General features: G+C 36.5%; 1 protein-coding gene across 1 annotated transcript in view; it reads left to right on the top strand.

Annotated features, from left to right (window-relative positions):
• The window catches only part of WDR70 (WD repeat domain 70), a 276,786-nt gene that overhangs the window by 41,831 nt on the left and 210,778 nt on the right, over window positions 1–24,177 (top strand). Inside the window, exons 6-7 of the mRNA XM_070476595.1 lie at window positions 15,004–15,063; window positions 18,968–19,101. Of these exons, the coding sequence (XP_070332696.1) occupies window positions 15,004–15,063; window positions 18,968–19,101 (194 nt within the window). The remainder of the gene's footprint in view (window positions 1–15,003; window positions 15,064–18,967; window positions 19,102–24,177) is intronic.

Genomic DNA, 24,177 nt, shown 5'->3' on the forward strand with positions numbered 1-24,177 from the left:
TCCATGGGATTTTCCAGGCAAGAGTACTGGAATGGGTTGCCATTGCCTTCTCCAGATTTGACATAGGAGTCTTCGATTATTGTACTTGTAACAACTGTGATAAAATGATCATTGTTGTGATAGTTGTTTCTTTACAAGTGTGCACTTTCTATAGTTTCTGAGCTCTATGAAGACAGTGCCTATGTCTTCCTTCTTAGGGGATTCCTGGTGTTTAGCAGAATACCTGGGACTTGGGCTTTATTAGGTATTCCTTATAGTAATTCTGCCTGTGGCTTTGGATGTTTTATCTTGAAGGTACAGAGAAAAAATTTTAAGAGTAGATACAGAATATAGATAGTTAATACATATGTCCTCATATTTTAGAAAGGATGGATAAGCATACTGTAATAAATACAAACCCTGATTGTCTATTTTTTCTCATGGATTTCGTGTTTATTTTCTTTAAATAGACTGTCATTGCTAGGCAATTTATATCTTTGGTTAGAATGAATATGTTTGAGCAGGTACTATCTGTCAGACACTGTCCTAAGTACTAAAGATGCAAATAAAATAAGGCTTAGCACCTGTCATCAAAGATTTCACATACTAGAAAAGAGATGGGAAGTAAACAGTATACTTCTCTTCTTTAACTGGAAATGCCCAAGAGCAATTTAAAATATTTTGTTGTAGTAGTGCTGTGGAAAGTAGGATGAAGTATTTGTGTCTGTTCCATATTTGATGGGATGAATGGGGTGTATAATTGCTAGTGCAAGAATTATAGAATGAATATGAGAACCTATATAGATTGGCTTTTGGGATGTCTTTAATTTTCGTTACCTTTTACAGTTGTATGCAAAGTTACATTAAGTCAGATATGGTATCAGTGTTGGGTTTTTTCAAGAGAGCTATATAGAGAAGGATTAAGATACATTTTTTTATCAGTACCAGGTAAATTTGATGAAAATTTATTATGTCTCAAGTTTCTTTTATTTCCCTAAGTAAGTTAATTCTAGTTTGACTGATACCTTGATATTATTTGTGGTTAAAATTAGTACCATCTGTGTATCTTTCAGTTCAGTTCAGTCATTCAGTCGTGTCTGACTCTTTGCGACCCTATGAACCACAGCATGCCAGGCCTCCCTGTCCATCACCAACTGCCAGAGTCTACCCAAACCCATGTCCATTGAGTTGGTGATGCCATCCAACCATCTCATCCTCTGTCATCCCCTTCTCCTCCTGCCCTCAATCTTTCCCAGCATCAGGGTCTTTTCCAATGAGTCAGCTCTTCGCTTCGGCCAGAGGATTGGAGTTTCAGCTTCAACATCAGTCCTTCCAATGAACACCCAGGACTGATCTCCTTTAGGCTGGACTGGATGGATCTCCTTGCAGTCCCAGGGACTCTCAAGAGTCTTCTCCAACACAACAGTTCAAAAGCATCAATTCTTTTGTGCTCAGCTTTCTTTATAGTCCAATTCTCACATCCATACATGACTACTGGAAAAAATAGCCTTGACTGGACAAACCTTTGTTGACAAAGTAATGTCTCTGCTTTTATTTTTTTTTATGTCTCTGCTTTTTAATATGCTGTCTAGGTTGGTCATAACTTTCCTTCCAAGGACTAAGCATCTTTTAATTTCAAGGCTGCAATCACCATCTGCAGTGGTTTTGGAGCACCCCAAAATAAAGTCAGCCACTGTTTTCCCATCTATTCACCATGAAGTGATGGGACTGGATGCCATGATATTAGTTTTCTGAATGTTGAGCTTTAAGCCAGTCTTTTCACTCTCCTCTTTCACTTTCATCAAGAGGCTCTTTAGTTCTTCTTCACTTTCTGCCATCAGGGTGGTGTTCTCTGCATATGTGAGGTTATTGATATTTCTCCCAGCAATCTTGATTCCAGCTTGTGCTTCCTCCAGTCCTGTGTTTCTCATGATGTACTCTACATATAAATTAAATAAGCAGAGTGACAATATACAGCCTTGACATACTCCTTTTCCTATTTGGAACCAGTCTGTTCCATGTCCAGTTCTAACTGTTGCTTCCTGACATGCATACAGGTTTCTCAAGAGGCAGGTCAGGTGGTCTGATATTCCCATCTCTTTCAGAATTTTCCACAGTTTATTGTGATCCACCCAGTCAAAGGCTTTGGCATAGTCAATAAAGCAGAAATAGATGTTTTTCTGGAACTCTCTTGCTTTTTTGATGATCCAGCAGATGTTGGCAATTTGATCTCTGGTTCCTCTGCCTTTTCTAAAACCAGCTTGAACATCTGGAAGTTCATGGTTCATGTATTGCTGAAGCCTGGCTTGGAGAATTTGGAGCATCACTTTACTAGCGTGTGAGATGAGTGCAATTGTGCGATAGTTTGAGCACTCTTTGGCATTGCCTTTCTTAGGGATTGGAATGAAAACTGTGTATTTTTAACTAAATATAAAAAGGTTGCCCAAGGAATAACTCAATTTTTATAAAAGGTAGTTATGAAATCTTAAATGTAACTCACAATACTACAGTATATAACCCATGTTGAACTACTTTTGCACTACGTATCTAAGATTCTGAAATGTGTTTAACCTTTTCTATCTCATGGTAGTTTATACCTGGTCTCAAATGATTTCTCAAATATGTATTTTTAGAATAGAACCTTTATGGCCCCAGGCTTGCACTAATGTCTTTCTTATACTGGGCTTGCAGTTGTAAAGTGTTTTGGTATATTAACTCTTTTTGTCGTTGTATTCTGCAAAGCTCACAGGGCGAGTATGACTGCAGAGGAGGCAGTATGTCAGAATGATTACATGTACAGACTTTGGGACCAGATTTCTAAGTTCAAATTTCCACTTAGTCACTTAGCACTTATGTGACCTTGGACAGATTACTTAACCTCTCTTTGCCTCAGTTTCCTCATCTTTCAAATGAGGTGAAAATAGGACCAAAGTTATTGCTAAGATTAAATGACTTTGTATATATGTGGTGCCTTGAGCAGTGCTTGGTCATAGTATACATGTATATGCTCACTGTTACTATTATTATTTATATCCAGTAGATGGTTAAGGAAATAGAGACTCTATGAAGGAGGGATTTTTTTCATTCCTACTACTAGTAAGTAACAGAAACCAGATTCCTATTCCTATTTTTGCCTTGACTCTTTAAAACAATAGGATTTGTATTATTAAGTAACTGTCAAATGAATGTATGAACTGGGAAAAAATCAGAATGTTGACAGGTGCATTTGTTTTAATAACCCCATATGGAAGCAACCCAAAAGACCATCAAGGATAGAATAAGGTAATGCATTCTGTGTTCATATAATGGGATACATCTCAGCAATGAAAAGAATGACCTACTACAGGCGACAACATGGATAAACTGAAAAAACATAAGATGAGCATAAGATGTCAGACAGGAAAGGACATAGGGGTAAGTCCATCTATATAAAGCACAAAAATAGGAAAAGTAATCTTCTAAAAGTTATGATAGTCATTACCTAGGTGAGGAGGGGCTAGTGAATGGGGGAGGGGCTTCTGATGGGCTCTGGTTGTTGATCTTGGTGCTAGTTACAGATGATTTGCTGAAAAGCTACTAAACTGTACACTTATGCACATACTTATGTATATGAATTATGTTGTGAAGTAATTTAAATTTTTTAGCTTAAAAATTTACAAATTGTTTTAGCTATAATTTTGATATAGTCTTGTAAACATAGTAATTATTTGCCAGAAATTTAATGTCAGATAACCACCTTATCTGTAGGGTTTGCTTAGTATTGTCTTGTAACCTTGAGTAATATAGACACCCCCTTTAAAAGAAAAGAAAACAAACCTCAGTGAAGAAATGGACAAATGACTTGAATGGACATTTCTTCAAAGAAGATATACAAATGGCTAATAATTACAGGGAAAGAGGCTCAATATCACTAATTATTAGGGAAGTGCAAATCAAAACCACAATGAGTTACCATTTCACACCCATTAGGATGACTATTGTAAAACAGACAAACATAAGTCAGAAAATAACAAATGTTGGCAAGGACGGTGAGAAGTCGTAACCCTGTTGACACACTGCTTTCTGGTAGGAATGTAAAATGGGGCAGCAAATGGAAAACAGTATAGCAGTTTGTAGAAAAAATTAAAACTACTAATGAAAAGGAAGCACATTCTTAACAAATGCTATACCATGGATATAGACATTGAAGACATGCTGAGTCATAACAGGACAAATACAAATATGATTCCACTTATATAAAGCAACTAGTCAAATTCATAGAAACACAAAGTAGAATCACAGTTGCCAGAGGCAGAAGGGAGGTGGGAATGAGCCCATGGTGTTCAGTGGGTACAGTGTCACTCCTGCAAGATGAAGAGAGTCTTGGGAATGGGTAATGATGGTGGTTGTGCAACCAGGTGACTTTTTAGTACCCCTGAACTGTACACTTAAAATGGTCAAAATAGTAAATTTTATGTTAAGTACTTTTTTTACCATATTTTTTTGAAAGGGGAAAAGAAAAATTCCTAGTGATCTTGGAGAATAAAACTGAAAATTTAAAAAAAAAAACCTATTTACTTGCAGTTTGGAAGATTGAATTGTAGAGTAAGAGTTTTGCTAATTTGAAAGTTAAATTTGACTTCTAAGATTTTCCAGTCAAAGAGAAAGATAAATGCTATATAATATCAGTTCTATGTGGAATCTAAAAAGTAAAACAAATGAATGGGTATGCAAAAGAGAAACAGAGATATAGAAAATCAACTTGTGGTACCAAAGGACAGAGAGAAAAAGGGAGGGGCAAACAAGAGGTATTAGATTAACAAATAAAACTGCTGTATATAAAATAGACAAGATTATACTGTATGGCACAGAGAATTATACCTATTATCTTGTAATAACCTATAATGGAGTATAATCTATAGAAATACTAAATCACTATGTGTGTGCTCAGTTGCTTAGTCATGTCCTGTTTTTTGTGACCCCAAGGATGGTAGCCATCCAGGCTTCTTTGTCTGTGGAATTCTTCAGGCAAGAATACTGGAGTGGGTAGCCATTCCCTTCTCCAGGGGACCTTCCCGACTCAGGGATCAAACCTGGGTCTCCTGCTTTACAGGTGTATTCTTTACCCTCTGATCCACCAGAGAGGCCCCCAGATATTGGCATTATCAAGCCACAAATCACGGAATGCCTGGGAAATCCTATGGACAGAGGAGCCTGGCAGGCTACAGTCCATGGGGTTACAGAGGGTTTGTACGACTTTGCAACTGAGCACACACACATGATGAGAACATTTAAGCTCTACTCTTTCGCAAGTTTCACGTATACAACAGAGTGTTATTAACTGTAGTTACCATGCTGAAAATTTAATGCTCAGAAGTTACTTATCTTATAACTAAAAAGTTTATACCCTTTGACCAGAAACTTCTTTAAAAACATTAGTTTTTCTAAATTTAACCTGCAGGAACATTCTACTAATAAAGAAAATTTCTAAAACAAATTATGTGATGCTCTGAGAAGTTACAGTTTTGACCAAAAGTGTTAGAGAAACATTGGAGGTTCTCTTCTTACCCTCAATCTTTCCCAGCATCAGGGTCCTTTCCAGTGAGTCGGCTCTTTGCATCTGGTGGCCAAATTGCTGGAGCTTCAGCTTCGGCATAAGTCCTTCCAGTGAATATTCAGGACTGATTTCCTTTAGGATTGACTGGTGTGATCTCCTTGCTGTCCATGGTACTCTCAAGAGTCTTCTCCAGCACCACATTTCAAAAGCATCAATTCTTTGGCACTCAGCCTTCTTTATGGTCCAACTCTCACATCCACACATGACTACTGGAAAAACCATAGCTTTGACTATACTGATCTTTGTTGGCAGAGTGATGTGTCTGCTTTTTAATACACTGTCTAGGTTTGTTATAACTTTTCTTCCAGGGAACAAGTGTCTTTTAATTTCATGGCTGCAGTCACGGTCTGAAATATTCATAAAATTTTAGAGAGTGTTAGGAAATGATAGAGTATATGTTCACAATAGCTTTGAAAATAAATATCATTTGATATAAATTCTGTTGGCTAGTTACCTGCCATTGTTGTATGATAAATAAACATAGAGTATTTGTCATCTTTGTGTTTACTGCTAATGTCATTTTTTTTAATGTGACTTCTGATAAAATAAGAATGAACTATCCTTTTTAAGTTTCTCAGCCCTACAAGCACAAACAGTTATTTAACAATGTACTTTTAAGTCATGTTACTAAGAAGTATTCTCTAAGATTACAGCTTGCAATAGGGCATAGATGGTTTGAAGGTAATTGAGAAGTGGTTTGGGAATACTGCTAATTGAAGGATTGGAACCAGCTGTGAGACTTAGCTAGGAAATTGTCTTTCCTTCCTGCAGTATTTTAAACATGTAACCTTACATTTTTGGAGGAAGATTATAAGTATTTGATAAATGATTTATTTTGAAGCTTACCTAGCATTTGTTAGCATATTGAAAAGTATTCCAGCTTAATAGTATGCCTCACTTAATCTTTTTTGGTTTGCTTATGTGTGTTGTATCTAGTATAAGTTTTTGGTTTTTTTTTTAGTTTTGGTAAATTACACATAATATGAAATTTGCAGTCTTAACCATTTTTAGATGTACAGCTCAGCAGTGTTACATTGTTGTGCAGCCAGTCTGCAAAACTTTTTCATTTTTGCAAAACAATCTCTAAACCCATTAAATGACAACTGTCTATTTCCATCTCTCCCCCAACCCTGGCAACCACTGTTCTGTCTCTGTTAAATTGACTACTCTAGATACCTCAGATAAGTGCAGTTATATTAATTTGACTACACTAGATACCTCAGATAAGTGCAAGTTATACAGTATTTCTCTTTTTCCTGAGTTGCTTATTTCACTTAGCATAATGTCCTCCAGGTTCATCCATGTTGTACCATGTGTCAGAATTTCCTTCCAAGACTGAATAATATTCCTACCTATATATATATATAGGTATTTTTGTTATTTCTTCATAAAAATATGTTGTGAAATATAAAAAGGTGAAAATATGAAAAATGTAAAAATACGAAAAATATGAAATTCCTTCATAACAAAACACATCATATTTTTGTTATTCCTTCATCCATAGATGGAAATTTGAGTTGCTCCCACCCTTTGACTATTGTGAATAAAGCTGCTTGGAACATACATGTACAAATGCTGCTTTTCAGTTATTTTGTGTATATATGCTGATGGAATAGCTGAATTGTATGGGAGTTCTTGTTTAAATTCTTTGAGGAACTACTGTGCTGTTTTCCATAGCAACTGCACCATTTCCCTCCAGTAATTGATGCTTTTGAACTGTGGTGTTGGAGAAGACTCCTGAGAGTCCCTTGGACTGCAAGGAGATCCAACCAATCCATCCTAAAGGAGATCAGTCCTGGGTGTTCATTGGAAGGACTGATGCTGAAGCTGAAACTCCAATCCTTTGGCCACGTGATGTGAAGAGCTGACTCATTTGAAAAGACCCTGATGCTGGGAGGGATTGAGGGCAGGAGGAGAAGGGGATGAGATGGCTGGATGGCATCACTGACTCGATGGACATGAGTTTGAGTAAGCTCCAGGAGTTGGTGATGGACAGGGAGACCTGGTGTGCTGCGATTCATGGGGTCGCAAAGAGTCGGACATGACTGAGTGACTGAACTGAACTGAACTGAACTGAACTGAATGTATGTGTTCCAGTTTCTGTCCATCCTTGCTAACACTTATTTAGTTTTTCTTTCTTTTTCCCCGTTAAATATTAGTATTGCATTGATTGTGAAGTGATATCTCATTGTGGTTTTGATTTGGATTTCCCTAAGGATTAGTGATACTGACTATCTTCGCATATGCTTCTTTGGAAAAAATAACTATTCAACTCCTTTGCCATATTTTGAAATGGGTTTTTTGTTGTTGTTGAGTCATAGAAATTTTTAATTTGTTCTCAATATTAATACCTTATCAGATATGTGCATTGCAAATATTTTCTCCCATTCTGTATGTTGCCTTTTCACTGTGTTAACTGTCTCTTCTGATGCCTTGGTGATTTTTTTGAAATCTCAAATCTTGTTACATTACTCTACGTGGCTCAGAGCTTAAATTTCAGATTCTTGGCATTGTATACGGTTTGGCTGATAACTGACTCTCTGGGCTAACTAACTTTCTGGGTTAACAGTAACTAACACACACACACACACACACACACACACACACAGACACACACACACATGAGTAACTAATACACACACACACCCCGGAAATTTAAACTCCACCCAGACACACACACACACACAGACACACACACACAGTAACTAATACACACACACACACTCAAACACACACACACACTCAAACACACACACACACACTCAAACACACACACACAGTAACTAATACACACAGACACTCACACACACACACTCTCTCACACACACACACACACACACACACACACACACCCCTTTTCCCTTTTTCTTGCCTGGAAATTTAAACTCCAGCCAGGTAAAACTATTTGCAGCTCAGAAAGTGTCAAGATTCACCTTATTTTATCCTAGATGTCCTCCGCTTTTACCTAGAGAACTTCTGTTTTTCCAAAGGCATCTCAAACATCTCTTTCATGAAACCTTTTCTAATCACTCTCTACTTTCCCAGGCACATGGAATTCCTGGGCGCAATGGAATTGAGTGCTGAACCCTGTATATCCTTCTGCCATAGCCTCTGAAAGATTTTAGTTTGCTTATTTGTTTACCTGTTTGTTTTGTTAGATTGACAGTTCTTTGTGAGCAAACTCTTTGTTATTGGTCTTTTTATCTTTAACTTAGTTCCTGGTATGTTGTATATGATTAAACAATAAATGTTTTTAAGTGAATGTGTGATTAGTAAGTGAAAGAGTAAATGAATTGATTCTAAGAGTTACAACAGAATGGACTCTAATTCTAGTTGCTTGTGATAATCCAAGCTAGGTTTCAACAGTACATGAAACTGGAACTTCCAAATGTATAAGCTGGATTTAGGAAAAGCAGAGTAAGCAGAGATCAAATTGCCAACATCCATTGGATCATAGAAAAACCAAGAGGATTCCAGAAAAACATCTGCTTCTGCTTCATTGACTACACTAAAGCCTTTGACTATGTGGATCACAATAAGCTGGAAAATTCTTCAAGAGATGGGAATACCAGACCACCTCACCTGCCTCCTGTGAATCCTGTTTGCTGGTCAAGAAGCAACAGTTAGAACTGGACATGGGATAATGGACTGGTTGCAAATTGGGAAAGGAGTATATCAAGGCTGTATATTGTCACCCTGCTTATTTAACTTAAATGCAGAGTACATCATGTGAAATGTTGGACTGGATGAAGCACAAGCTGGAATCAAGATTTCAGGGAGAAATAACAATAGCCTCAGATATGCAGATGACACCACCCTTATGGGAGAAAGCGAAGAAGAACTAAAGAGCCTCTTGATGAAAGTGAAAGAAGAGAGTGAAAAATCTGGCTTAAAACTCAACATTCAGAAAACTAATATCATGGCATCCGGTTCCATCACTTCATGGCAAATAGATGGGGCAACAGTGGAAATACAGTGACGGACTTTATGTTCCTGGACTCCAGGGCAACAATGGAAACAGTGACAGACTTTATGTTCCTGGACTCCGAAATCACTCCGGACAGTGGCTGCAGCCATGAAATTAAAAGATGCTTGTTCCTTGGAAGAAAAGCTATGACCAACCTAGACAGTGTATTAAAAAGCAGAGACATCACTTTGCCGACAAAAGTCTCTATAGTGAAAACTGGTTTTTCATGTATGGGTGTAATAGTGTATGAATGTGAGAGTTGGACCATAAAGAAAGCTGAGCACTGAAGAATTGATGCTTTCAAATTGAGGTGTTGGAGAATACTCTTGGAAGTCCCCTGCACTTCAAGGAGAGCCAACTAGTCAATCCTAAAGGAAATCAGTCCTGAATATTCACTGGAATGATGGGTGCTGAAGCTGCAATACTTTAGCCACCTGATAAAAAGAACTGGGAAAGACCCTGATGCTGGGAAAAATTGAAGGCAGGAGGAGGAGGGGACAACAGATGATGAGATGGTTGGATGGTGTCACTGACTCAATGGACATGAATTTGAGCAAGCTCTGGGAGTTGGTGAAGGACAGAAAAGCCTGGCATGCTACATTTCATGGGGTCACAAAGAGTCAGACATGACTAAGTGACTAAACAGTGAACAACAATGGTACTACACTGGTAACTATTTCCAGAGTGGTTTCTGGGAGAAAGTAGCACTCATTTTCAAGCTCCTTTATGGAAATCTCCATTTTCTGCCACAACTACTAGCTGCTTTGTGGTAGGCATTTATTACTGAGGAGACTTTTTTTTATTTTGACTCGAAGTACTATACATATCTAACTTTTAAAATTTATGACAAATTTATTCCAGAAAGGTTATTAATGATTTTCAGTTCTTTTGAAAACACTGTAAGGATGTATGTACATCAGATGGAATTGCTCATGTTATTCCAGATATGTTTGCTATCATTGTTCTTATTGAGGTAAACGAAAGAGCCTGGGAAATAATCCTTTGGTTGGCATTTAAAATCAAACCAAAACAGAAACTGATATCTTTTCCCATCTTCCATTAAGAGTGTAGCTCTTGTTATGAATTTTGGCAATAAATGACTTCATTGAGGTCTTGTAGTTTATGATGTCCTCTGGCAGGGAAATCTTGAAAATGTTTTACTGTTATAGCAAATTTCACACTAAGCCATATTTCAAAAAGTCATTAGTAAAAGTTCTGGACAAAGAACAGTCACCATCAAGTGATATGCTACCAAAAGATGGATTGCTACTATTTTAGATGATTTAGTTGTGCCAATTATATGGGCTTTTTATGAGTTATGTCCTACATGATTTCCAGTAAAACTTTGATTTTAAATGTAAACAATATTTATTTAAATATTTAATTTACTCCTAATGTAAATACTAAGTTGTTCTGTGTTCTTGTAAGTTTTTTCTTTAAATGTCAAAAATTGTCTATATATAGGCACATTCTGCATTGAATTCAGTGAAATAATTTTCATCCTTCCTTTTGGTGACAGTGTTTCTCTTTCCTGAGTGATAAAATAGTCATTGGTTATGAAATGATAGTGTAATAGATTCTTCTCTAAGTAAAGCATTTGAACTGTTCTCCTGTTTCTTGTAAGAGTATTCAGCACCTTTACATGAGTTTTTATTACTTACAAGTATTGTCAGCTGCAGAGGAAGCAGTGGTTTACATAGTTAAAGTAGAGGTAGTCCAGAATTCATTTGTTCAACTTTTACATTATTTTGAAATTTGTGTTGGAATATTGATATCTCTGAGATTGGTGTGTGTAGGACTTTCCAAGAGATAGTGAACCATACTGTAATATCTTTGTCTTGAAATAAACTGCAAACTCTCCTGCACTTCCTTGGGTTACTATGAGGTCAGTGTTTTTGTGCAGTGCCTCTGGGTTCCTGATCTCCTTTACTGATCTGTGGTGCTAATGAACTATAGCCACCTTCAGAGGCAAACAAGTCTAAAACAAAATCGCCTTTATTTCTCTATACTTGCAACTTCATGTGTGCTTTTTTAGTCTGGGACAGGACTTCTTCAAAGGTTTTTACTTTTGGAAAATTGTCAGTTATCTTTGACTGTCACTCAGAACACTCACCTGATGGAAAGCACCTACCTGTTCTTCTTTATGGACATAAACACTAATGTTTGAGGTAAATTAAAGATTACCTAGTATGATTTACAAGGTAGACATTGTAATGGCCATTAATTAACTCTAAAAACTTTTGTGTGCTTGCTGTATACCAAGTGTTTTATAGATTAGGGAACTAGAGACATTATGTGTGTGTGTTTGTGTGTGACCTCACAGTCTTTGAGAAGTATCTCTTTTGCAGTTTGGTTAGGGAATGGTGTGGAGAGAGAGAGGTCAAAAACTACAGTGTATTATGATAGGTTCTGTGGGGCTTCCCAGGTGGCTCAGTGGGTATAGAATCCACCTGCAGTGTAGGAAATGCATGCTGACATGGGCTTGATCCCTGAACTTGGAAGATCCCCAGGAGGAGGGTATAGCAACCCACTCCTGTATTCTTGCCTGGAGAATCTCCATGAACAGAGGAGCCTAGCGGGCTACAGTCCACGAGATAGCAAGGAGTTGGACACGAATGAGTGACTAAGCATAGCACAGCACAGAAGGGTCATTTAATTCAGAGGTTGAAATGTTGAGAAATGCTTTCAGGAGTAGGTCACATCTGAATTGAGTCTTAAAGGGTGAGTAGAAATTAGCCAAATAAAGAGGAGGAGAAGCCTAGAAATAGACTAATATGACCAGAGAAACAGGAGCTATGGCTTAGAATAAATGGTGGCTGTCACTTATTGAGCACCTACTTTGTGCCAGACTCTGTATTATGACCTTTAAAACACTTACTTCACAGTAACCTAAGAGGCAGATGTTATCCTCTTTGCAAATAAGGAAACCGAGAGTCGTTACTCTTCTGAGGTTATGACAGGGTTAATGAGTATCAGAGCTTGATTTTAAAACCCTAGATTTTCTGGCTTTTTGTCAAGGCTGATTCCTCCTAAGAAGGAACATTTTTCATGGTGGAGGAAATAGTTATGAAGTTATCATGCTGATGAAAGGTCAGATGTGCAGGTTAAGGTCTGTGAAGTACCCTGGGGCATTAATAGTATTTATTCATTCAAGAAATATTTACTAAGAGTCCCTTAAGTGCTAAAACCTCTGCTAGGCATTAGGAGTTAAATGACAAATGCTTAAATGGTAGAGGTAGAAGGTGAAAGAAAGTAGAGGCACTGAGTGTAAATGTAGTGTGAGGAAAGAAAAGATAAAGAAAAGATAATGATACAGCAGTAAACATAGGGGGAAGTTAGTGTGTGCGTGGTTTAATATGGGAAGTACTTTGATTGTTCATATGCTGAGAAGAAAGAGCCATAGTAGGGGAAAGATTTAAGATAAACTAGAATGAGCTGGTGATCGGTTCATCTGTGATCCTGAAGGAGGAGGGAAGTCAGAAACCAAAATCTATAGATTGTACATGTTTAATTAAGTAGATTGCAAGATAGTCCTAACATGAATTTGTAATGACTGTAGAATTTTAGTATAGTTACCCTACACTTGGATAATGGAGACTTGATTAAACAATGAAACCTCTTACATAAATGATCACTGTGACCTCTTATGTCTGGTTTATGCATCCATTGTCTCTGTCCCTCCATTGATCTGTCCATACCCTTTCTAACATAGCATGCAGAGTTATTGGTGTTTCCCTCTTGGGAGGGAAGATGAGTAGAGGCTGTGTCTAATGCCACTTAGCATCTGGTATAATCTCACTTTAATAAAGGCTTTTTGAATTGATCAATCACTGAATTCCATATTTGTACCATTTGAATATTAGTTTTTTGTTTTTTAATCTTTTATGGGTTAAAAGGTATATATCCTGTGAAAATTCTAAGACAAATGTGTTTTCTATTATAAGTTAAGTGCATAAATACTTTAAGGTATGCCCAAGTACCAATGAAAAGAGGACTTTAAGAATGTTCTGTATGGAGAGGATCTTAAAGTTTCATACAACCTAAAGAATTTCTTCAGTTCAGTTCAGTCGCTCAATTGTGTCCGACTCTGCAACCCCATGAATTGCAGCACGCCAGGCTTCCCTGTACATCAACAACTCCCGGAGTCTACCCAAACCCATGTCCATCGAGTCGGTGTTGCCATCCAACCATCTCATCCTCTGTCGTCCCCTTCTCCTCCTGCCCATAATCTTTCCCAGCATCAGGGTCTTTTCAAATGAATCAGTTTTTCACATCAGGTGGCCAAAGTATTGGAGTTTCAGCTTCAACATCAGTCCTTCCAATGAACACCCAGGACTGAACTCCCCTAGGATGGACTAGTTGGGTCTCCTTGCAGTCCAAGGGACTCTCAAGAGTCTTCTCCAACACCACAGTTCAAAAGCATCAATTCTTCTGCGCTCAACTTTCTTTATAGTCCAACTCTCACATCCATACATGACCATTGGAAAAACCATAGCCTTGACTAGACGGACCTTTGTTGGCAAAGTAATGTCTCTGTTTTTAATGTGCTGTCTAGGTTGGTCATAACTTTCCTTCCAAAGAGTAAACGTCTTTCAATTTCATGGCTGCAATCACCATCTGCAGTGATTTTGAAGCCCAGAAAAGTAAAGTCAGCCACTGTTTCCATTATTTCCCCATCTATTTGCCATGAAGTGATGGGACCGGATGCCATGATCTTAGTTTTCTGAATGTTGAGCTTTAAGCCAACTTTTTCACTCTCTTTCACTTTCATCAAGAGGCTCTTTAGTTCTTCACTTTCTGCCATCAAGGTGGTGTCATCTGCATATCTGAGGTTATTGATATTTCTCCCGGCAATCTGATTCCAGCTTGTGCTTCTGCCAGCCCAGCGTTTCTCATGATGTACTCTGCATATAAGTTAAATAAGCAGAGTGACAATTTTCAGCATTGACATATATTTTTCCTATTTGGAACCAGTCTGTTTTTCCATGTCCAGTGCTAACTGTTGCTTCTTGTCCTGCATACAGGTTTCTCAAGAGGCAGATCAGGTGGTCTGGTATTCCCATCTCTTTCAGAATTTTCCACAGTTTATTGTGATCCACCCAGTCAAAGGCTTTGGCATAGTCAATAAAGCAGAAATAGATGTTTTTCTGGAACTCTCTTGCTTTTTTGATGATCCAGCAGATGTTGGCAATTTGATCTCTGGTTCCTCTGCCTTTTCTAAAACCAGCTTGAATATCTGGAAGTTAGGTTTAGCTTTTCAGCGATATAAGATATCAGCTCAGCGTAATCTATCTAGAAGTTCAGAAATGATATACTCACAGTTTTTATTTCCAGTATTTTAAAGTTTTGTGTTAAACATCCAGTGATGCAACTTTTAAAAATTAAATTTCCTGTGAATGTATGTAGTTCCTCTCAAATATGGTATATTACTTTTTAACATCATGGAATTTTCTTTTTTCAGAATCCTGTCCGAAAGATCCCTGACTCCCATGAAATAACGCTAAAGCATGGCACTAAGACAGTAAGTTTAAAAAATTTAATTATTTTCCCTCAATAACAGGGCTCTCATGGAAAAGTGAAATAATATGATATACTTATATTAAGGCCATTATACAATCAACTGATATCACAAAGAAATTGAGATAGACATTTCCTTAATGATGAACATTAAGGAAAACAGATTACCTTTCCGTTCAGTCAAAATAGCCATTGCATTTCATTTAAAATAGGAACACTTATTCATTAAGGAAATTGTTATTGTTATTGTTAAGGAAAATTGTCATTGTTATTGTTGGCTTTAAAACCTCTTTCTTCAATATAGGAACACTGTAAATGAGAGAAAGAAATGAAACTCAAATACTTTTTTTTGTTATGGTGTGGGAAAACTTCTCATTACCCTTGGCTTTTCATTTCTGTATCAGTAAGAGGCCTGAGTTCATTTTTTAGGTGGATGTTGAGATAAGAAATGAACATAAGCTTATTATGACTCTAAAGATTATATTCCTTAGATTTATGGATTCTATTTTATAATTGTCACATTTATTTATGTAATTTAAAAATTGAGTTCAGTTCAGTCACTCAGTCGTGTCCGACTCTTTGCGACCCCATGAACCGCAGCACGCCAGGCCTCCCTGTCCATCACCAACTGCCAGAGTTTACCCAAACCTGTGTCCATTGAGTCGGTGATGCCATCCAACCATCTCATCCTCTGTCGTCCCCTTCTCCTCCTGCCCTCAATCTTTCCCAGCATCAGGGTCTTTTCAAATGAGTCAGCTCTTTGCATCAGGTGGCCAAAGGATTGGAGTTTCAGCTTCAACATCAGTCCTTCCAATGAACACCCAGGACTGATCTCCTTTAGGCTGGACTGGTTGGATCTCCTTGCAGTCCAAGGGACTCTCAAGAGTCTTCTCCAACACCACAGCTCAAAAGCATTTAAAATTTTTAATTTAAAAATTAAAGCAGTTTAAAAATTTTGAGGTGTAAGATGAAATGATTTTGCCATGTCACTTCAGTCCTGTCCAACTGTTTGCGACTTCATGGACTGTGCGACCTCATAGGCTGGAGCCCGCCAGGCTCCTCTGTCCTTGAGATTTCCCAGCAAGAATACTGGAGTGGATTGCCATTTCCTTCTTCAGGGAATCTTCCTGACCCAGGGATGGAATCCACATTTCTTAAGTTTCCTGCATTGGCAGATGGGTTCTTTATCACTGGTGCCACCTATCTTATTGTAAAAAAAAAAAGGATTTAATAGTATTTTATTAAAAATGATAGTTGAATGAATGAAACTTGCTTGTGAATGAATAAAAGAATAAAATTATCTTGGTTTCCCTTTATAATGAAGCAACCTTTTTTTCTAATAGATATCTGACATGTGAAGAAGTAAAATCCTGTAATTAGGCAGAAAAATGTCAATCAATAGAAATAGGTCCAGAAATAATGTAAATGATAGAATTAATAGTCATGCATGTTAAAATAATGAATTCTCCCCAATGAAATTTTTACTTTTGAAAACATTGTTTCCATAAAATGGTTATAAAGTACAGTGGGTTTATTATTATTTTAAATGAAGTAAATATTATAAATGTCTTAATTTTGATTTTTGCTATGGTAAATATTGACGCACGTAACTTTCATAAACAGATATTTTTAGGGGTTCTCAAAAGATTTTGAGCGTTAAAGTTCTTGAAACCAAAATATCTGGGCATTGCTGCCTTTCATTGCTGCCATTTCCATCTAGTTCTATATACTATGCCTACTTTTTATTAAGTCACATATTTATAGTTTTATTCTGAAATCATGAAAGAATTTTACTAATTTTCATGTTTTTCGGTAAATAAGAAAAAATATTATAGACTACTAGTACTTAAAAAGGAAGCTTTCCTGTCACATAGAGATTTTTGCAACAGATAGTTCTGTTAATAACATAAATAATAAATCTTATTTAAATATTCATATTTTTTCAAAGCAAATTTTATCTTTAAAAATATGTATAATTAAAATTAAAAAATAAAATAAATGTATACAATTTAAACAATACTTTGTTATTTTACACATTAAAAATCAGAGCTTCTAGTTGTACTATTAGGTTAACTAATTTTTTTTTCTTCTTTGCAGTCCTGCTTTTCACATGTATTTCAATTTCTTGGAAATAGGTCTTTTAAAAATTTTGGAAATATGTCTTTTTTTATATGTTTTTTTTTTAAACTAGTTTTTGTAAAAATGTTTACACATTCACAGAATTATAGAGAATACTGAAAGGAATTCCCATATATTTGTCTCTGAGCCTTACCAATTGTTGACATAAGGCCAATCTTGTTTCCTGTATACTTTACATTTCTAATAAACCTCCTTTCCCCCATGCCATCTGCCTACTTTGTGGGGTTGTTTTAAGCAAATTCCAGGTTTCATATGATTTCTTCTGTAACTTAACATTTCATGTTTATTTAGAGAATTGATTTATAGTAACTTTCTTTATGAGCTTCCCTTTCTTTATTTCAAACTGTGATCCTTTTTCTGTCTCATATATGATAATCACATTTAATATGCAGTCCAAATGCATTTCTTTCCTTCTGAGAGGCAGTAGATCCAGGGACTAACTGCTTCTAGAAGAATGTTAAATACAGCTCAAGAACAGTGAGCTACACATTGGATATTTGTATGTGAGTTGGACCTCAGAGAGTTAACAGGGAAAGCAAATAGTTTATGGAACCAGTATAAGTGATATTAAAATGTGGCCAGTTACTTATAAACTCATGTTTAAAAATAATTGTTTGAGGTGACTATACTTAGAGTCATTTAGCCATATTCACAAGATAATAATTTTCACTTTATTTTGTTAAATTCATTTATGGTTCCTATTCACATGACTCATTTTGGTAATTTTAGATTCATGTGTTCTTCATTTGGTAACAGTCAAACAGTCTTAAAAGGCTTTCTCAAAATCTTTTACTGAAAAAATGAATTGTTTTTAAGATACCTACTTACATTCTAAGGCAGCTTAGTGTATCGTATGAATTTGCAGTGATAGCTATTCAGAGTACATGGTAGAGAAGCAGGGATGAAGCTGGTGATTAGATAAAATTACAGTAGATGGCCAGTGGGAGTTTGATGTATGACCCAGGGAACCCAAAGCTGGTGCTCTGTGCCAACCTGGAGGGATGGGTGGGGAGGGAAGGGGGAAGGGGGTTCGGGAGGAAGGGGACAAATGTATGCCTATGGCTGATTCATGTTGATGTATGGCAAAACCCATCACAATACTATACTTGTCCTCCAATTACAGTAAACTAAAAAAATATTTTCTTGTATTTTAAGGAAATAATACTCATAATAAAGTCAAATGATTTAGAGGGTACTGTCCATTTTTACTTTTCATAAGTAACAGCAGTTAGTGATCTATATTTTCATCCTATAATGTAGGAAGTAGGGTTAGAGAGGAGATGGAAATGGCAATCCACTCCAGTATTCTTGCCTAGAGAATCCCATGGACAGAGGAGCCTGGTGGGCTGCTGTCTGTAGGGTTGCACAGAGTCGGACACGACTGAAGCGACTTAGCATGCATGCATGCATTGGAGAAGGAAATGGCACCCCACTCCAGTATTTTTGCCTGGAGAATCCCAGGGACAGAGCAGCCTGGTGGGTTGCTGTCTATGGGGTCGCACAGAGTCGGACACGACTAAAGCGACTTAGCATGCATGCATGCGTTGGAGAAGGAAATGGCACCCCACTCCAGTATTTTTGCCTGGAGAATCCCAGGGACAGAGCAGCCTGGTAGGTTGCTGTCTGTGGGGTCGCACAGAGTTGGACACGACTGAAGCGACTTAGCAGCAGCGGCAGCAGCAGAGCAGCAGGGTTAAAGAAAGGAAATGGGGGTGATAATAGACTATAAATAGTTTCTCTCCATTTAATTTTTTCTTTTTTAATAACAGGTTTCTGCTTTGGGTCTGGATCCCTCAGGTGCCCGTTTAGTGACTGGAGGATATGACTATGATGTTAAATTTTGGGATTTTGCTGGAATGGATGCTTCTTTTAAGGCGTTTCGATCCCTTCAGCCCTGTGAATGGTATGTATTATGCAACTTAATATCTTCATTTTTGAAGACAGAGTCTCTGGTCATTTGAATTCTGTTTATGATGAGTTTTATCAGAATACAGTAAGTTTACATGACTGTATTCTACCTTTGTTATTCAGATGAAAGGAAAGTATACCTTTTATTTTAGTAAGTTCCCTTTAGTTACATGAATCTGTTCTAAAAACATTTTCTGTCTTTTGTTGTGTTTTCTTAAAATATTTTTATTTAGAAATTGTTACTTTGTCTAGTTTACTTTAAAACACTTCAGTAGCTACTGTGCAATGTTGTATATATGTGTATAGCGTATGTTAAGCCAGGAGCCAAGTGCTCATCGGTGCTGCGCTGTGCAGGTGTGGTCACCTGGCATTGTATCATAAAGCACTGTACGTGTTGCTACTGTAAGCCACCCTCTTGTTTCTGCTTTGGATCATCTTTGCTCTTTTAGCTTATTGGATATCAGAAATGGATTTTATTGGTTAAACTTGTTAACTTGCATGATGTATGTTGTAAAGGAGCTTTCAACGATGAGATTTTAAAATATTCAAGATATGTGGATTAGCTGAAGACCCAGTTTCACTCTTACGTGAATGGGGTATAAATCTAGTTTTGTTTTCAACCTGAACTTGTAAGGGTAATGTCTCTTTGCTTAATCTCTGCTTGTAAACTCTGGGTTCCATTAACTGTGTAGAGAAAGTTCCTATCTGGACTGTTGAGTGTTTGCTTCTGTGAACCTTTTGTGATGAAAGTGATGGTTAGAGGATATAAACGAGATGCTGGGATTTTTCTGCAGCCTGTCTGAAGTAAAGGTTTGAAAATTTGCTAAATAGATCATGTCAAACAAATAATCAATTGGAAAGGAAAAGACAAAAAAACAAAAACAAAAACAATACAAAAAACCCTTCAGTATCTCCAGTGATGGCTGATTTTAAAATAGCTCTGATGATTTAAAATAGTGATATTCATCTTGAGTTAGTATGATGACGTTTTGAAAATGTACATAAAATATGTTGTTTATACCCCTTTTTCCCTCCTGATAGTCTCTTGATACATAAAGGGACTATGCTTTCCTTCTGTCTTTTTAGCTATTGGGTGACTTGTTCAGTACTATCCAGAGCTTTTTTTTTAAATTTGGATGTACCAGGCCTTAGTTGAAGCATGTGGGATCAGTTCCCTGGGTTCCCCAGGGATCGAACCCGGGTCGCCTGCATTGAGAGCATGGCGTCTTAGCCACTGGACCACCAGGGAAGTCCCTATCCAGTGCTTTGTTAATAATCAGTTCTGAAGAGAATACATGTCTCTTGAGTTTCAAGCCAGTGCTCTATTATTTATTAAAATGTGTCATTTGCTACACTGTTATAATGGAAAATGCAGGAAAAAAACAAGAATAAGCTTATTTTCTCTTCTGCAATTAAATTGTTGCATCCTGTATGTAATTGTGAGCTATCAAAGGTTTAGATGGGAAGAAATAGAATTCTTGACAACATATAAAATTAACATAAAACTCTAAAATTGCAAATGTTATGTGAATATTACTCCTTTAAATCATGACAACTATTTAACTTTGCCATCACTTGCTCCTGATCTCCAAATAATGTGACTCTCTGCTTTTTATGATTTTTTTTTGACTCATGCGTGTATGGTAAGTTGCTTCAGTCGTGTCTGACTCTGTGTGATCCTATGGACTGTAGCCTGCCAGGCTCCTCTGTCCATGGGATTCTCCAGGCAAGAATCCTTCATGAGATTCTCCAGGCGAGAATACTGGCATGGGTTGCCATTTCCTCTTCCAGGAGATCTTCCCAACCCAGAGATCAAACCCTTGTTTCCTGCGGCTCCTGGCATAGGCAGGCAGATTCTCTACTGCTGAACCATTGGGGAAGCCTTTTATTGACTCAGTGTATATTTTATATCTATTTACCTATTCATCTATAATTCACTTTTTACTGTAAACAATTTCAAATGGAGAGACAAATAGAGGGGTTAGTATAATAGCCATCTACTCTTTACCTAGATTTAGCAGTTATAAATATCTTTTTATTTATTTATTTCAGCTCATTTTTGTAATTTTTGAATTATTTAACAGTGAAGACACTGTTTTTATATAACAAAACAGAAACAGACTCATGGACGGGGAGACTCAACCAGTGGTTACCAGTGATGAGTGGGGAGAGGGGTGACATAGGGGTATGGGATTAAGGGGATACAGGCTACTTTATATAGATAAATAGACAACAAAGGTATATTGTATAATATACAGAAATATAGCCATTAGTTTGTAGTAATTTTAAGTGGAGTGTAATCCATAAAATATTGAATTGCTCTGTTATGTACCTAAAACTAATATTATAAATCAACTATAATATTAAAAAAAACAGACCTTTCATTTTGAAATACTTCAGTGTGTTCCCTTTAAAATGACAGATGCTTTCTATGTAAATGTAGTTCCATTATTACTTTTAACAAAATTCTTTAGAATTCCTCAATATTTCTAATTAACATTCCATATTTAAATTTCCTCCTTTGCTCTCAAAATGTGTTTTAATGCTGGTTTGTTCGACATGGATCCAATCAAGTAATACACAGCACATCTATTTTGTACCTCTCTTTTTTTTTTTTTAACTGTATCTCATTTTATTTATTTTTTAAAATTTTATTTATTTATTTATTTATTTTTTGGAGGCTAAGTACTTTACAATATTGTATTGGTTTTGTCTCTTACTTAACTTTTAATCTACAGTGACCCTTAACCATTTTCTTTCCCATAGGTTTGTTAAAAGACAGGTCTAGTTGTCCTCTATGAGATTTTTCTGCCTGATTTTCTAATTGCTTCCTTTTGCTATCATCTAAGTTTTTTCTTTATCTCCAGTATTTCCTATAGAAGATCCAAAGGCTTGATTATAATCCATATTGTCTAATATCAGGTGGCATATATTATCTGGTTGTTGTCACTGTTAGTGACTAGAAATTGTCTAATATCAGGTGGCATATATTATCTGGTTGTTGTCACTGTTAGTGACTAGAAATTAAGACTGATCCCTGGGGTAAGTTGGAATATCTGATTCCTCCTTTGTAAAGTTAATATTACATGCTTGAGATAGGAAAGAACTTTGTGGGAAAATACCTTGGTACCACGTTAATATCCGGATTTTATTCATCCTTTCAATTAATAAGTTTAGCATCCATTGATTATTCATACCTGAATCATTTATTTTGTTTCATTGAGGACTGCAAGGTAGGGGTTTTCTAATTTTGCTATTTCATCTACTTTTACTTGCTGGCACTCTTCCAAAGGAAGTACTTTTCCTCAGTAACTGGTATTAATTGGTTCCCCTGAAATACAATTCCTACTGAAGAGTCAGGATAAATGCTTAGTCATTACCCTTTTATTACTCATTTTTAGCTTACAGATTAGTGTTGTTAAATGAGTTGTTGCTATTGGTGATGATGATTGTGTTTTTTTTCTTTTGCAATTACCAGTGTTCATGATTTTACAATTTTCCTGTGTTTCAGTCAGTTGGAGTCTTTTTTTTTTTTTTTTGATGTTTAAGTTGTCCAAGATTTGGCCAGTGGGAGTCCCTGATTGCTTTGTTTTGACATGACCTTATTAGTCTTTAAAAGCTTACTTATTATCCTAGTACATGCCTTTCCAAGTCCCAGAGTAAGGATTTTTCCACAGACAGCTGTTTTGTTATGGGAGTGGTATTCAAAGACCAAATCTGGTTGCTGCACATGTTCACTGATACTGGGGTATCATTACTTCTTGAACTTTTTAGTTGAAAGAGGTAAAAAATATAGGTGTGTGTGCTTAAATGAAGAGGTCATTTGATATTTTCAGTTCAAAATTTTAGTAAACTTTTAATTTCAGAATTTTTTTAATTTATAGAAAAACTATAAGGTAGCCTAGAGTTCAAGTACACCCCTAACCCAGTTCCTCTTATTATTAACATCTTACATTACCACGTCACATTACACCTGTGACAAGCCAAAGTTGGCGCATTACCATTAGCTCAACTCTAAACTTTATTTGGATTTCACTTTTAATTTTATTTATTTATTTTTTTATTAGCACTCTGTTTCCAGTTTCTTATCCAGCCTCTCATTGCTTGCTTTTCTCTTCTATGTTTCTACTGGACCTTGGAACTCTGGTTCCATAGCTAACATACTTTATTGTTGTTTAATCACTAAGTCATGTCCGACTCTTTTGTGACACCATGGACTGTAGCCCACCAGGCTGCTCTGTCCATGGAATTTCCCAAGCAAGAATACTGGAGTGGGTTGCCATTTCCTTCTCCATGGATTTCACTTTTTAAAAACCAGTATCCCTTCTAAGATACTACATTGCATTTAGTCTTCAGGTCTGTCTAGTATCCTCTGATTTATAATAGTATCTCAATCTTTCCTTGTTTTTCATGACCTGGACAGTTTTGAGTTATACAGGACAGGTATTTTGTAGAATATCCTTTGATTTATTATTATTTTTTAAATGATGTTTTTCTCGTGGTTAGACTGAGGCTATGGGTTTTTGGGCTGAATATCACAGAGGTGAAGTGCCCTTCTTACCACATTTCAGAGACACATGCTATCATGTTTGTAAGATTTCTCCACTGTAGAGTTACTTTTTCCTCACTTTTCCTTATGCCATTCCTTGGAAGCAAATCAATAAATGCTGCTCACATTTGGGAGAGTGGAAAAATTAAGCTCTACCTCCTGGAGAGGGTGATTATTACGTAAAACACTTGGAATTCTTCTGTAATGGTCAGATCTTTGAGTTTTGCTAATTGCAAATTTGATAAATGTGCAGTAAGTTCTTATTCAATTAATTACTTGATAACTATTGCAAGAGGCAGACTTTGGTGTGCCATTAGAAACCCTTCTTTTTTTTGACTTTGATTTGCTAAACAACTTTTTAGATTAAGTTGTTCACTCATATGAGAATCTATGCATACCAATTACTCAGCTGAGTTCTTCTTTTGTCACTCATCTGCATTATTTCTATTTTATCTGTCAAGAAAACTTGAGGGAATCTGTTTTCAAGATACAAAAGCACAGTATGCTGTTTTTAGACCATCT

This window comes from Odocoileus virginianus, chromosome 14 (genome assembly GCF_023699985.2).
Source record: "Odocoileus virginianus isolate 20LAN1187 ecotype Illinois chromosome 14, Ovbor_1.2, whole genome shotgun sequence".
NCBI classification, from domain to species: Eukaryota; Metazoa; Chordata; class Mammalia; order Artiodactyla; family Cervidae; genus Odocoileus; species Odocoileus virginianus.